At 41.5% G+C, this 16072-nt stretch overlaps 1 protein-coding gene across 2 annotated transcripts in view; it reads right to left on the bottom strand.

The window, feature by feature from the left end:
• dpy19l1l (dpy-19-like 1, like (H. sapiens)) overlaps positions 1-16072 on the bottom strand; it is an 80836-nt gene that overhangs the window by 19632 nt on the left and 45132 nt on the right. Inside the window, exons 15-16 of one of the 2 annotated variants that reach the window (XM_080193984.1) lie at positions 13125-13196; positions 2-100 (exon numbers count right to left, since the gene is read on the bottom strand). In XM_080193984.1, coding sequence (XP_080050110.1) covers positions 2-100; positions 13125-13196 — 171 coding nt within the window. The remainder of the gene's footprint in view (position 1; positions 101-13124; positions 13197-16072) is intronic. The other variant, XM_080193983.1, reaches the window with a different exon arrangement.

The following is a 16072-nucleotide window of genomic DNA, read 5'->3' as shown; positions in this document are numbered from 1 at the left end:
CCTCTATTCGAGTTTTGAAGAATCGGTCAGGCAATCTTAGGTGAGTACAATAAACATCTTGTACGGTGGAGGGTGAGTAATGAGCTCCCATCCTATCCACCTAAAAGACAATATTTACATCCCTTATGCAGATACAACTACTTTGAGCTCAAGCTTATTCTGTGAACTGAAAGTACTAATAATTTGACTTAAAATTAATTTCATAACTTAACAAAATGAAATAAAATGAGAACAGTAATACTGCCTGTTGTATTGCAGCTTCCTCATTCTCTGAATTAAAGTAATGCTCCCAGATTGCAAACAGACAGAAGCACAACGCAATTCCTTTCGGGTAAATTAATGATACTCTCAGCTATGAGACTCCCTCTTTCAAATGCAATATAAATAATTGTTTTGCTGGATTTATGTCAGTTGGTTTATCATGGAATTAGAACAGCACAGAGTGAGGCCATTCGACCCATTGTACCCACAATGGATCTTTGAAAGAGTTATCTGATTAATCCCACTCCAATGGACCCAAAATTTTCTCTATCAAACACATATCTACTTTCCTTTTGAATCTGCTTCTGCCAGCCTTTCACAAGGTCACAACAACTCGCTGCATTAAGAATGTTCAATTGCTTCTCTAGTTTTTAAATCTGTATCCCCTTGTCTGGAAACCGTTCCTCCTTACTTATTCCAACAAAACCTTTCATGCCAGATTTATCAAAGAAAGCAGAAATGTACTTAAGCTATTGTAATGTGTGCAAAAGGGAAACATTCTAATCATAGAATCTTAGTGTAAAAGGCCATTCAGCCCATCGAGTCTGTACCGACCACAATCCATACCCCCATAATCCCAAGCATTTACTCTACCTAGTCCCCCAATACGAAGAGGCAAATTAGTATGGCCAATCCACCTAACCCGCACATCTTTGGACTGTGAGAGAAAACCAGAGTACCCGGAGGAAATCCACACAGACAGTGACTCAAATCGGGAATCGAACTCAGGTCCCTGGCGCTGTGAGGCAGCAGGTTTAACCACTGTGCCGCCCCTTTTGTTAACCTATATTCACAACTGATGGGGCAACAGGGATACATGAATGGGAATTTACTAAGTGGAGTATGTTTTTATTCAAAAAAAAAATGGTAGGTATAGACAGTCTTTCTTAATCTTTGCCTGTGTTCATTATCTATATAGAGATGGACTCTGCCATCCAACATGGAAAACCACCTTGGAAACTCACTTGTTATCCTGGGGTCACCTTTCTGCAAGCCCAATTTAATATCAATACCATCTGAGAGTTTAGCTGGAGGAGACAATGTTAGCAGCACAAAATCTAAAAATCTCCCAAATTGCATCAGGAGAGAGAAAAAAAGCACAAGAAAGATTTTTTGCACGTAGAAGTTGACCTACATTTAGTTTTGCGAGGGAATGCACAGAATGATCCAAAGATTCTTGGTTACTGAAAGAGTGTGGATTCACAGCTCCTCCAACTGCAGCAGCGGTGGCTTTATAGGTAAAAGCTGCCAGAATTTGGAGATACTGTCTCATGAAGAGATAAAACACCTTCTGACATTTAACATGGCAATCTATCCAATCTAAAACATAGTGTATCTGCCATGTGCTGGTCTGGATTGATTGTTTTAAGAGTGATATATAGGATAGTTTTTATCTTATCAATGCTTTTTGAAACATTTCAGTGGTAGTTTTATACTTCACCACAAAAATTAATGTTGTAATTTTGTGGCTAAATTTCTCTCTCAAAGCTTTGCTCACATAGAAAGCTTTCACAATCTTCACACCACAAAGGACTTTACAGCCAATCAAACACTTCTGAAGTGCAGTCATTGTTGTAATGTAGGAAATGTGGCAATGTATAAACAACAAGATCCTACAAATAGCAAGGTGAAATGGCAGGATAATCTGCTTTCAGTCATGAAGGTTGAGGCATAAATATTGGTCAAAATCCTAGCAGAGGCTAACATATTCCACCAATGGATCTTTTCTATTGATTCATGGAACAGGGGTGTTACAGGCTGGGCCAGGATTTATTGCCCATCCCTAGTTGCTTGACGGCAGTTGAGAGTCAACCACATTGCTGTGGCTCTGGAGTCACATGTAGGCCAGACCAGGTAAAGACGGCAGATTTCCTTCCCTAAAGGATATTAGTGAACCAGATGGGTTTTTCTGACAATCAACAACTGTTTCCCTCAATGTGGAATGCTAAAGCATCGATAAGGGTCATGGGTGGAGGGGGGACGGGTAATGTCAAAATGGCGGCGCGGACTCGTTGGGCCGAAGGGCCCGTTTCCCAGGCTGTTTTTGTTCTTTGTTTCATGGTTATCACAGAATCATAACCTCAGACTTTTTTTTATTGCATTCAAATTCCACCATCTGCCACAGCAGGATTCGAACCCGAATTTCCGGAACATTAGCTGAGTTAAAAGCAAATTACTGCGGATGCTGGAATCTGAAACTAAAAGAGAAAATGCTGGAAAACCTCAGCAGGTCTGGCAGTATCTGTAAGGAGAGAGAAGAGCTGACGTTTCGAGTCCAGATGACCCTTTGTCAAAGCTAAATGGCAGAGAAAGTGGGAGATATTTATACTGCAGGGGGAGGGAATGAAAGATGAGTCATAGCCACAAAAACTAGGGGAAAGGCTGCTAATGGCAGCCCACAGAGAGAATAAAGGGTGTGAATGGGTAAACGGCAAAGAAGTTGAAATCAGTGGGTAAATTGTGACAGATGAAGATGTTGGTGGGGGGGAGGGGTGGCGTGTGTGTATGGACAGAATGGATGATAGAGGTAAAATTTAGAAAAGGGGAAGTAAAAGGGGAGAAAAGGTCAGGTAAGGGGAATAAAGTTGGGGGCAAGAGTGGTGGGGGGAAGAAAAATAAAGAAAGACAATAAAGAAATAAAAGGTAGAGAACAGTAAAAAAATTAGTAAAATAGAATGAAGACAAAGGAGTCAGGGTGGGGTAGAGCAAATCATCTTAAGTTGTTGAATTTTATGTTGAGACCGGAAGGCTGTAAAGCGCCCAGCCAGAAGATGAGGTGCTGTTTCTCCAGTTTGCGTTGAACTTCACTGGAACATCGCAGCAGACTAAGGGCAGACATGTGGGCATGGAAGCAGGATCGTGTGTTACAATGGCACGCAACCTGAAGGTCAGAGTCCTGAATGCACATAGACCGAAGGTGCTCAGCAAAGCGATCACCCAGTCTATGCTTGGTCTCTCCGATATAGAGGCCACATTGGGAGCAGCAAATGCAATGGGCCAAATTGAAAGAAGTGCAAGTGAAATGCTGCTTAACCTGGAATATGCATTTTGGACTTTGGATGGTGAGCATAGAAGAGGTAAAGGGACATGAATTGCATTTTCTGTGATTGTGTGGGAAGATGCCATGAGTGACGGGAGAGGTGTTGGGTATAGTGGAGGAGTGGACTAGGTTATCCCAGAGGGAATGGACTCTGCGGAATGCTGACAGAGGGAGTGAAGGGAAGATGTGTTTGGTGGTGGCATCACTCTGGAGCTGGTGAATATGGCGGAGGATTATGTTTTGCATGTGGAGGCTGGCGGGGTGAAACGTGAGAACAAGGGGGATTCTATCCTTGTTCTGGAAAGCAGAGGAGTGGGTGAGGATCATGACATGGGCAATGGACTGTACGCTGTTGAGGGCCCTGTCAACAACTGTAGATGGGAATCCATGGTTAAGGAAAAAGGAGCACATATTTAGAAGCATCACTTTGGAAAGTGGCATCATCAGAACAAATGCGACAGAGGCAAGGAGCTGAGAGAAATCGATGGAGTCCTTACAGGATGTGGGGTGTGAAGAGCTGTAATCCAGATAGCTGTGGAAGTCAGTGGGCTTGTAATGGATATTGGTAGATAGTCTATTGCCAGACATGGAGACAAAAAGGTCAAGGAAGGGAAGTGACTGAGATGGACCAGGTGAAGGTGATGGAGGGGAGGAAATTGGAATCAAAGTTGATGAATTTTGAGGTCTGGACGAGAACATGAAACAGCACCAAAATGGTCATCGCCATACCGGTAAAGGAGTTGAGTTAGCTGACTTTCTGGATTAATAGTCTCGTGATAATACCATCAGGCCATCACCTCCCTGACATCTATTGTTAGAGCATTAAAAGCTAAGAAGCACAGTATTCACTTGTGCTTATATACTGAAGCACTGTAGGAGTTGTCCATTCTGAATACTCAATACTAACATCTATAACTAAAGTTTGTGTTTGCATTTATTTCACTGTCCCTGGAGAACGCAAACATCAGTGATTAGAAGTATTATCTGCACAAACTGTGGAATGTATCGATGAACTGCACTGGTGCATCGAGCCTATCCAAGCATGAAAAAGCCCTGCGAATCTGGGGAAAGTATGCACATTTTGTACGACACAACTTACCAAGAGCTGTTCCAACACAAACCACGGTCAATAAATTTTCTTAAATTTTACATTCTATAAGAAATCCAACTTTCTAATGTGGATTACATAAGGCAGTGTGAAGAATAAGTCAAAGAAAGATTGTTGCAGTAGCAATGATTTGTCCACCTTCATGACAAATGCCCCAGGGTTAAGGTCAGGCAACGCTCTGGCTGCTGAAACATGAAGTGTGCAAAAAGGACCAATTTCACATCAAATGTCTACAGCTTCCTCCCACTGAAATAGCAGCTTATTCATTTGGAAAAAGTAAATAAAGTCACCTTTTGATTTCGCCTATTTTAATAATAAACATTCAGTATCATCCATCATTAATCACTCCCTCTTCCATTTATTACAGAGTTTTACAACAACGTTCTTTGGCTGATTTGATTTGTTGTTGGCTCATTCCATAGTCAATTTGTGTATTTTGCAGGCACTGTGTAATTGAGTTTGTGTTGAATAGTGAGTTGAGAACAGACTGGTCAGACCAAATAGGCAATTTCAACTCTTCTTCTCTTTGTCTTTTGTCAATGGAGTCATGTGGTCTGTTTGGAACCACACTGCATCAGTAATAAATAGGGATGGGATCAATGTAGCCCAGGGATTCAGGAGAAAGCATTAAAGATCTCCAAATGTTTGACTACTTCAAGGTATACTTTGATTTCTTTGCAGATTTTGTCGAGCTTTGATACAATTCCGAATATCATTTTGACTCTCAGTGGGTGACACCCTCATCTCGGAATGAGAGCACTAAAAGTTCCAGCTCTGAACAGGACTTGAGCACTTGATCTTGACACTTCAGTATAATGGTGTCGAAAGTGCTGTTTTTCAGACAAGATTTTAAACAGAGTCTTCAACTCCCTCTTCAAGAATTGGGTGTTCTCCTAATACTCTGGGCAATGATGATCCCATCTCTAATTCTTAATGTTGCTGAGTTAGACCATAAGATATTCGAGCAGAATTAGGCCATTCAGCCCATGGAGTTCTGCTCCGCCATTCAATCATCCCCATTCTTCTGCCTTCTCCCCATAACCCTTAATCCCCTTACTGATCAACATTCTTCCAAATCCTTCGAGTACAGGCCCAGACTCCTCAACCACTCCTCATGACAAACCCTTTGTTTCTGAAATCATTTTTGTGAACCTCCTCTGGACCTCCTCCGGACCATCCTTCCTTAGCTATGGGGCCCAAAACTGCTCACAATATTCCAAATGGGGTCTGACCACAGCCTTACACAGCCTTAGAAGTACATCCCTGCTCTTGTATTCTAGCCCTCTAGAAATGAATGCTAACATTGAATGTGCCTTCCTAACTGCCAACTGAACCTGCACATTAATCTTGAGAGTCCTGAACCAGGAATCCCAAATCCCTTTGTGCTTCAGATTTGCGAAGCCTTTCCCCATTTAGAAAATAGTCTATGCCTCTATTCTTCCTACCAAAGTGAATAACCTCACATTTTTCCACATTGTATTCCATCTGTCACTTCTTTGCCCATTCTCCTAGCCTGTCCAAGTCCCTGCTTCCTCAACATTACCTGCCCCTCTACATATCTTTGTATCATCCATAAATCTAGCAACCATGCCCTCAGTTCCATCTTCCAGATCATTAATGTATATAGTGAAAAGTTGTGGTCCCAACACTGGCCCCTGTGGAACACCACTAGTCACCAGTTACCATCCTGAAAAGGACCCCCTTATCCCCACTCTCTGCTTTCTGTCTGTCAGCCAATCCTCTATCCATACCAATACATCGCCTCTAACACCACTGGCTCTGAGTTTATTTAGCAGCTTCCTGCAAGGCACGTGGTCAAAGGCTTTCTGGAAATCCAAATAAATCCCATCCACCGGCTCTCCTTTGAGGAGGTAATGAAGAAGTTATACAAAGAATTCTAACAGATTTGTCAAACAAGACCTCCCTTTGATGAGGCCATGCTGACTCAGACCTATTTTACAATGCATTTCCAAGTACTCCGCAATTTCATTCTTAATGATGGACTCCAAGAAGATGACCATCACTCTAGTACCAAAGAAAAGTCAGGTAGCTTGCCTTAAATGACTACTATCTGGTGGCTGACATCCATCATCATGAAGTGCTTCAAAAGGTTAGTCAAATCAATTCCCACCTACCAGACTGCCTGGATCCATTACAGTTCACCTATCGTCGCAACAGATCCTCAGCAAATGCCATCTCCCTGGCCCTACACTCAACCCTGGAAAACTTAGATACGTATGTCAGATTCCTATTCATAAACTATAGCTCAGCCTTATCACCATTATTCCTTCGTGACTCATCTCCAAACTCCATGGCCTGGGGCTTGGATCCTCCCTCTGCAACTGGATCCTAGACTTCCTAAGCCATAGGCCAGAATCAGTAAAAAAAAAACAGGCAACACCACCTCCTCCATGATCATCCTCAACACCAGTCGCCACAAGGCTGTGTCCTCAGCTCCTTACTGTACAACCTATACATCTTTGACTGTGTGGTCAATTCACCGCCAACTCGATTTTCAATTTTGCTGATGACAACACTGTTGTGGGTCAGATCTCAAACAATGATGAGACAAAATATAAAAAAAGAGATAGAGAATCTGGTGAACTGGTGCAAAGACAATAATCTCTCTCTCAATGTCAACTTCAGGAGGTGCAGCGGAGGACCCTGCGTCAATGGGGACAAAGTAGAAAGGGTCAAAAGCTTCAAGTTTTTAGGTGTTCAGATCACCAACAACCTATCTTGGTCCTTCCATGTGGATGCTTTAGTTAAGAAACCCCCTCCCCCACACCTCTACTTGCTAGAAGACAAAGGAAATTTGGCATATCCAATACAACTCTCACCAACATCTGCAGATGTACCATAGAAAGCATTCTTTCTGGTTGTATCACAGCTTGGTATGACTCTTGCTCTGTCCAAGACAGCAAGAAACTACAAAGGGTCATGAATGAAGTCCAGTCCAAGACTCAAACCAGCCTCCCATCCATTGATCTCTCTAAACTTTCTATTGCCTCGGAAAAGCAGCCATCAAAACAAAGGACCCCACACACCCCGGACATTCTCTCTTCCACTTTCTTCTGTCAGAAAAAGATACAAAAGTCTGAGGTTGCATACCAATCGACTCAAGAACAGCTTCTTCCCTGCTGCTGTCAGATTTTTGATTGGACCTACTACCTTGCATTAAGTTGATCTTTCTCTACACCCTAGCTATAACTGTAACACTACATTCTGCACTCTCTCTTTCCTTCTCTATGAATGATATGCTTTGTCTGTATAGCACTCAAGAAATAATACTTTTCACTGTATACTAATACGTGAAACAATAATAAATCAAATCAGTTGTTTCTAACAGACTCACCAGTAAAAATCCATCACAAGAGACAAATACTAATTAGACTGATGGCTTTATCCAGTGGTAGATCTATCTATTGCTTTGTGGCCCGATTTCTATTTTTTTCTTCGATTGCTGGACCCCTCTGTATTATACACTAACTGTTCCCCTTTGAACAGGTTAGTCTGCTCTCTGTGACTCAGCCTACAATCTGCCCTTCCTGTGAGGACATGGGTTGGTCAGACCTAGGGCAGCAGTTAGCTGCTCCGGTTGACCACAATATTCTAGTAAAGAAAGAGAATAATCAAATTCTCATTTTGACTATGAACATGTATCTGGAAGCTGGCAGAGGTCAGGTCTCAGTTAGGCTCCAATGTAGAAATCACACGCTGATAATGCTGTCTGGGAGAACATGTGAATAATGACTAATTGGATAAGACACTGACAGCTCAGCAGTAAATTATAAAACTGCATATGAATATTCAGCCCTTCAGAACACAAACAGATAAGTGAGTGCTTCACGAAAAATATTCATTGTTGGTGTTATAGGCGATGCTAACAAAGATATATTAACATATGAACTGTGGTTTTTTTAATTCAACATGACTGATCTGCAACCTCAGCATTAATTGTAATTTATTGGGAGTGTCCCAAATTTCCTCTAATTTCTCTTGTATTGATGTTTTCTAATTTCATTGGGAAAACCTAGCTCCCCTAGCGCCAGCACCCCAGCCAGAAAAGGGGTTTCTATTTATCCTTTAATAATTTGAAAATTATTGTTGAAATCACCCCTTGAATGGAGTGCAACCTTTGTAGGTGTAATCTTCCTCACAATTTAACTCTTAAAAATCCAACTTTTATTCTGGTAAATCCGTGCTGCACTTTGTTCAAAGGCCAATATATCTTTCTTATAGACCTGATCTGATCTTAGTACATGTGGTGTGTCAGACAAAGGCTTTGTATTGCTGCTGTATGACTTTTATGCACACATGCTCCCCCCCGCCCCCCAACTTGTATTTCAGTCTTCTAAAGGCCAGCAATACATTAGCTTTGTGATTTATTTGTTGTATCTGTGTGTGATTTTAATGATCGGACCCCAGTCTCTTTGGACCTTGCCGTTTTGCCAAAAGCATTCTGCTTTATCCTTTTTAGATGCAAAGCAGTAACTGATGGTCAATTGAAAATTAGCATCGGTAGATTTATTCAATGGTGGGTTATAGAGTTAGGCTGCAGATCAACCATGACCCTGAATGGCAGAACAGACTCGAGGGGCTGAATAGCCATTTCCTGTTCCAAGGTTATTTTTATATAATCCCTAGTATCATTAGTCACATCTTGTGTGTCCATATTTCTGTAATTGCCAACATTGGAATCTGCTTGCCATGGTTTTGCTTATTTAAGATATCTCTCTTTGTAATTTCATGCTTCCTCCATCTTCACTGCTGACAATGTTGACTATCTTATTGTCATTGACAGACTTAGATATGTAGTTTTCTATACAGTGAACTAAGTCATTAATGGATCTGGTAAACAGTTCAGACTCCAACATAAATGATGGCGAGACACAACTAATCACATGCTGCCAATTCAAATATCTGTCCATTACCTCCAGTCTTGGATCCTGCACTCAACCAAATTCTTAAGGAGACCTTCAATTCTATGGACTTCAATCGTAACTAACAAAGAGATGTTATTAGATGCCCTCAAAGTCCATATAAATAGCATCCAAAGGCCCTCTGTCCATTACATTAGTTACCTCTTTAAAAACTCCATCAGATTTGCAGGCATGACCTACTCATTACAAATCCATGCTGGCTTTCTCTCATCAGATAAAATATTTTCAAGGGGTTGGATTACTCTATCCTTGATTATAAACTCTAGTAATTTTCCAACAGATGCCAGGCTAACTGGTCAAGGATTCTCTGGTTTCCCCCTTTCACCTTTCTTAAATAGTGGAATAATTTAAACGGCCGCTAATGATAATGTTCCCTATCCAGGAGAAGTATTGTGTGTTCTTACGCTGAACTTGGCATTAAAATTTCAGATAAATAACCTTACAACAGGGATTCCAGTCGCAGCGAGGTTGATGAACTTTTGCCAACACTATTAACTTACAGCTTAATTTCAACTTTTCTACTCAAAGACTGAACTGAAGGATTTTAAAAATCAATAATTCTGTAATGCAGAAAGATGGATTTGCTTTAATAGTGCTAAAGAGGTTACTTTACATAACCACGATCCATCTAGATAGTTATCTGAGGTTATTAACGCACACATCAAAAGTAGAAATGATTTCTTTGTTAGGGAAGACAGAAAGAATCAGTTCTTCATGGCCTGTGCACAGAGGTAGAGGCTCTCAATCCATTTGCTTTAGCGAGCGACAGCTCGTTTAGGATCAGTGTTGTCGGGGCTTTTTGCTTTAGCGAGTGATAGCTCATTTAGGATTAGTCAGTGTTGTGGGGGCTATGGTTAACCTTTATTATCTTTATGAACAGAAAGGGAAATAAAGTAGAAATTCAATTTTAAAAAAAATTCATTTGTGGGACATGGGTGTCACTGGCTGGCCAGCATTTATTGCCCATCCATGGTTGCCTTGAGGTGGTGGTGGCTACCAGGTTTTAGTCATCTCGATTTGAAGGCTGGGAGTCTTGAGATCGAACAGGCAGACTGTGTCCAGTCTTTGCAGTCTGGAGTCGGTTATAGGCCCCAATCGCTGATCTTGCATTTTGACCTGTGTTTGTTGAAGGGAGTTGAGCGGCTCACCCCGATGGCACCTCACCATCTTCCTGGGTCTAGGTCCCAGGTCCCTTTGTGCTGGTGCCTCTGGGTGACAATGCAGCAGAGGCTTCGGTGAAACTACAGATGGATTCTTGATGTTACTCAACAATCCTGCCCAGGCTTTGGCCCGTTCAAGTTCCGTGGATGGTTGTTATTCTGCAGTTTGTCATTAACCCTGAACTACTCCCATTGTGATTATAATCCTGATTTTGTGATGCTGTCTTTTATCCAGCTGAGGGTGTTTGATATATGTGCACTGAGGCGTACGTTGCCTGTTATTCTTTGAATGCCAGTGGTATCCATTTATTTACAATAGAATTCATCCATTGGTATGCTCTGGTGGTGGGACAAGAGGAGGCTTCAGTTTAAGATGTGTTACCGTTTACATTCAATTTTGGTCTTTCCACGTGGCACCAGGGGAGCATGATGACTAAGTGGATCTTTGCACTCTGCTTCTGGCCCTGTGTCAAATCTAAACTCCTGTAGTAATATGGAGATATTTCCTTTACTTGTGGGCTGACAATGGGTTTCCTTCTTTCTATTGGGGAGCGCACTGGGATGGTTGTGTGATATTTATCTCTTTTTAAAAAAATATAATCCTGGCATTTATAATGGAGGTTTATATTATATGGTATCTTTTATTTAACTTATGGATAATAGAAATAGTGCCACAGCAGGGTGCTGGGCATGTGGTTTGGTATAAAAGTGGTGGGTACGGCCTTAAGTTCTCATAATGGATGAGAATTAATAGTGTTGCATTTTTCTTTTTGTTGTTAGTTTGGGGTTAGAGAATCCTTGTTGGTCTCCTGTTAATATCCAGACAGATTATGTATCCTGGAAAAGACTAGGTTTTACTTTTGTTGAGACTTCCTGCATAGCTGGAGTTAAGGGAAATATATATTTGTGTATGCCTGAACGTGGTCAGGGAACTCACTGGTCGTCCAGCTTTCTGGGTTGATTTCCTGTACTTTCCATGGCTGCGCAGGTTGCGATAGTGGCTGCTTGATAGTTTGGCTCCTGGAACGTATGGTGAGCACATTATCCTGTTGGGAGGAGGTGGTTCACTTCCTTCCCCAAGATATCCCGACTGTGGATGTCTGGATGGCAACAACTCCTTTTGTTAGGATTTCCTTGTGGAAAAATGGGTGGACTTCTGTTGATAGCGGGACCTGGATAGTGTCTCAGGTGTAACTGAAGATAGGGACAGTTTGCTTTGTTTAAAGCCCAGGGGTGGTGCGAGTATTCCTAACCTATAGACCCTTTTAACTGTACTGTTGTCCTAAGCTTATCTCGGCTGGGTAGGTTAGGGCAGTAGTTAGCGGCTCTGCATTATCTGAATTTCTTCTATGAAAGAAGAGGAGGTTACATACCTAGGTTCTGTTTTATCTGCACTCTTCCTGTGAGGCTGTATAGCTCGGTTCCTGTTATCCTGTATGTTACAGTGTACATTGTAATGCCACATATTGGGTTTGGGGCTGTATCCTGATGTCCCCTTTTTCTGGGGTACTGTTTAACTGTTCTGAGGTTGTGGGGTGCTGTTTTAGGCTCTGATTGTTTGTATTTGATTCTATAGGGGCTCCTTATGTTGTGTAACTCAGCCCTTGTTATCCTGAGGATGAGAATGTGCACTGTTATGCCATGTACCGATGGTTTTACCCTTTTATTCTTATCTCCTACTCTATATGGATACCGAAAGGATATTACACAAAGGAAGGTGCCAGTTACAACAAATTATAGTTTATAATCTGAACCAATTATAATATTTGCTGAGTCTTTTCTGTATGTGCACTTATTCTGTGCTGTGCTGGATTTTGGGGGTTAGTTGTATTATTTGGTAAACTGGAAAATCTTCAGTAAAAATATTGATAAAGAAACAAGTGGAAGGAAAGCGAGTGAAGGAGAACAGGAATGGAGATGCAGTTCAGAATGAAGGCTGGTATGATGGCACTACAGTGGTCCCAAGTTATCCTGCACCTCTGCCCTCATGACAGCAATTCCTGTGTCTGATGGTTTAATAAATCAGTGTTTTAATCCAAGATTGTTACATGACACGATATCTTAAAAGTCAGACAGCATTTGATGAAATGGTGAACCTCGGTTTTTGGTTGGACATTGAGCATCATGTGGGAATGATCTTTGTAGTGCAACACTGATTGGTTATTGACAACCTTCAATAATCCATCCCTGCATTTGCTAATGCTCTGGGACAGTAATCTGGTTAGAACAGGAAAAGGATTGGGCAGGGGATAGCTAACTGAAGGCAAGTACTTGTATGTGCTGCCGAAACATTTAAAATAGGGTTTGGCTAATTATTGGAATATATTTTAAAATAAGTTAGAAATAAAAATGAAAAAGGAATATTTTGAGTTATAATTCAGCGTTCCTTCCTTTTCAGGTGTAATTAATAAAAAACATATTCATTCCTTTCAGGTTAACTTTAAAGAAAGTTATCACAGTGTCTCCTGACATGGAAACATTTTACAGGGGGATTATCCCCAATAACTGAATCACTAGTGTGGAGTTTTGTTTGCAAAAGTTAGTAGGTATGGATCGATGGCTGATTCTGAATGAGAGATTTATCCACTCTTCAGCAAAATGACAGGACTTACCCTTGAAGCTATAACAAGAAAGACGCAGGCAATCACTGGAAGTAGCAAGGTTTTTGTGTATCTCACAGGGGTCTAAAAGCAACAAACAAAAGGCAGATTAATAACTACTATTTTCCACTAAATAGACTGAAACCAATTCAAAAAGCCAGGATAACTTCAGGAGTCTGTGCTGCTGGCAGGTAGCCTCACCCTCCCACAGGCCAGACATATAGAATTATCCTGAGACTTTTACAGCAGAGGCCCTACTCGACTACCTCACACAAGATTAAAAACCAAGGCAAATTCCATTAAAGGACTTTTAAACCCAATTACAGTTTGAGACTATTTCAGGTATTACTGGCCAGAACATGAATTAACAATTTGAAAATGTTAGGTCATTCAATTACTGAGAAAGCTTGAGTAGGCTTTCTGATCAGAGTTAGACTACAGCGTCAGAGGATCAATCATTTACATCAGTTTAGGCCCATTAGTCAAATTGAGAGGCATAGGATCCCTTTAAACATTAACATTGAGAGCACCACATGATATACTCAAGTCCCATGTTACTGGGACATGAATTTTCAGTAGAGACAGAGAAGCCATCACGCGATGAAGAGAAGCAAAACTTAAATTCAAACAGCAACACCCAAATACTCCAAAGTACAACTGAATAATTGGTATAGGAGCCTGCACTTCAACACATCTGTTACAGGGCAGCCTGGACAACCCTGAGTTTTCAATTTGATGCCTGTATTTACATCGCTGTTCGTTGCTGATACCCTGCACGTTTTCCTTAACTAATGTGTGAGCTCTGGGAGCGCACTCATATCAGGTTTGTAGACAACAGTAATTTTAAGGGTTCCAATGTCATTCAAGCTCTTGTGGTCTTGCCTGTAATACAATGGAGGGAGTTTCTGATTTCATGACCAGAGTGGCGAATGCTGCATTGGAATCCTGCGAGGATAGGGAGAGCTGTCTTCGGAACTGACGGTCCCACCCACAGAACAAACTACTGCAACAAGTCTGGCAACAGCAGCTGAGAATGAATAATGTCACCAACATTAAGGGGGGGGGGGGGGGGGGGGTGCTAACATCCTGGTGGGGAGATTTGCTACAGCCACTCAGGAAGGTTTAAACTAATTTGGCAGGGGGGTGGGATCCAAAGCAGTAGGGAGACAGAACAGAAGTTTGAGGACAGCACGGAAGTTAAAGAGAGCACATTAATAAGTAAAGGCAGTGTCAGTAATTCCAGACAGAAGAAAGACAGAGAGCAAGGGAAGTCCAGATTAAATTGCATTTATTTCAATGCAAGAGGCCTGACAGCCAGATGAACTCAGGGCACTGATGGGTACGTGAGACTGGGATATTATAGCAATTACTGAAACATGGCTAAAAGAGGGACGGGACTGGCAACTTAATGTTCCAGGGTACAGATGCTATAGGAAAGATAAAACAGGGGGTAAGAGAGGAAGAGGAGTTGCACTTTTGATTAGGGAAAACATCACAGCCGTACTGAGAGGGGTTATATCCAAGGATAGAACTGAGAAATAAGAAGGGGAAATCACTTTGATAGGGTTGTACTATAGGCCCTCAAATAGTCTGTGGGAATTGAGGAGCAAATATGTAAGGAGATTACAGATAGCTCCAAGAAAAATAAGGTGGTGATAGTCAGAAATTTTAATTTTCCTAACATTGACTGGGACAGCCATATATTAGAGGCTTGGATGGAAAGGAATTTGTTGAATATATTCAGGAGGAATTTCTCATTCAGTATGTGCATGGCCCGACTAGAGAGAGGGCAAAACTTGACCTCCTCTTGGGAAATAAGGAAGGGCAGGTGACAGAAGTGTTAGTGAGGGATCACTTTGGGACCAGTGACCATAATTATTTTAATTCTAAGATAGCTATGGAGAATGATAGGTCTGTCCCAAAAGTTAAAATTCTAAATTAGGGCAAGGCCTATTTTGATGCTATCAGGCAGGAACTTTCAAAAGTTAATTGGAGGAGTCTGTGAGAAGGCAAAGGGACATTTGGTAAGTGGCACGTTTTCAAATGTGTGTTAACCAGGGTTCAGGGTAAACACATTCCTTTTAGAGTAAAGGACAAGGCTGCTGGAAGTTGGGAATTCCGGATAACTCGGAATATTGAGGCCCTGGTCAAGAAGAAGAAAGAGGCACATGACGTGCACAGGCAGCTGGGATCAAGTGAACCTCTGGAAGAGTATAGGGGGTGTAGGAGTAGAGTTAAGAGAAAAATCAGGAGGGCAAAAAAGGGACACAACTTTGTTCTGGCAAATAAGGCAAAGGAGAATCCAAAGAGCTTCAAATACATAAAGGGCAAAAATAACGAGGGAGAGAGTAGGGCCTCTTACGAATCAACAATCTATTTGCAGATCCACAAGAGATGGGTAAGATCCTAAATGAATATACCTCATCAGTATTTACTGTTGAGAAAAGCATGGATGTTAGGGAACTTGGGAAAATAAATAGTGATGTCTTGAGGAATGTACATATTACAGACGAGGTGGTGCTGGAAGTCTTAAAGCACATCAAGGTAGATAAATCACCGGGAGCTGATGAGGTATATCCCAAGACATTGTGGGAGACTAGGGAGGAAATTGCAGGTCCCCTAGCTGAGATATCTGAATCATCAATAGTCACAGGGGAGGTGCCTGAAGATTGGAGAATGACAAATGTTGTGCCTTTGTTTAAAAAGGGCTGCAGGGAAAAGCCTAGTAACTACAGGTCAGTGAGCTTCACATGTGTGATGGTAAACTGTTGAAAGGTATTTTGAGAGACAGGATCTACAGACATTTAAAGATGCAAGGACTGATTAGGGATAGTCAGCATGGCTTTGTGAGTGGAAAATCATGTCTCACAAATTTGATTGAGTTTTTTGAAGGGGTAACCAAAAAGTTAGATGAGGGCAGTGCAGTTTATGTTTTCTATATGGCCCTTAGCAAGGTCTTT

Source organism: Carcharhinus amblyrhynchos, chromosome 8 (assembly GCF_965287045.1).
Source record: "Carcharhinus amblyrhynchos chromosome 8, sCarAmb.v2.hapA, whole genome shotgun sequence".
NCBI lineage: Eukaryota > Metazoa > Chordata > Chondrichthyes > Carcharhiniformes > Carcharhinidae > Carcharhinus > Carcharhinus amblyrhynchos.
This window is presented reverse-complemented; position numbering and strand designations above follow the sequence as displayed.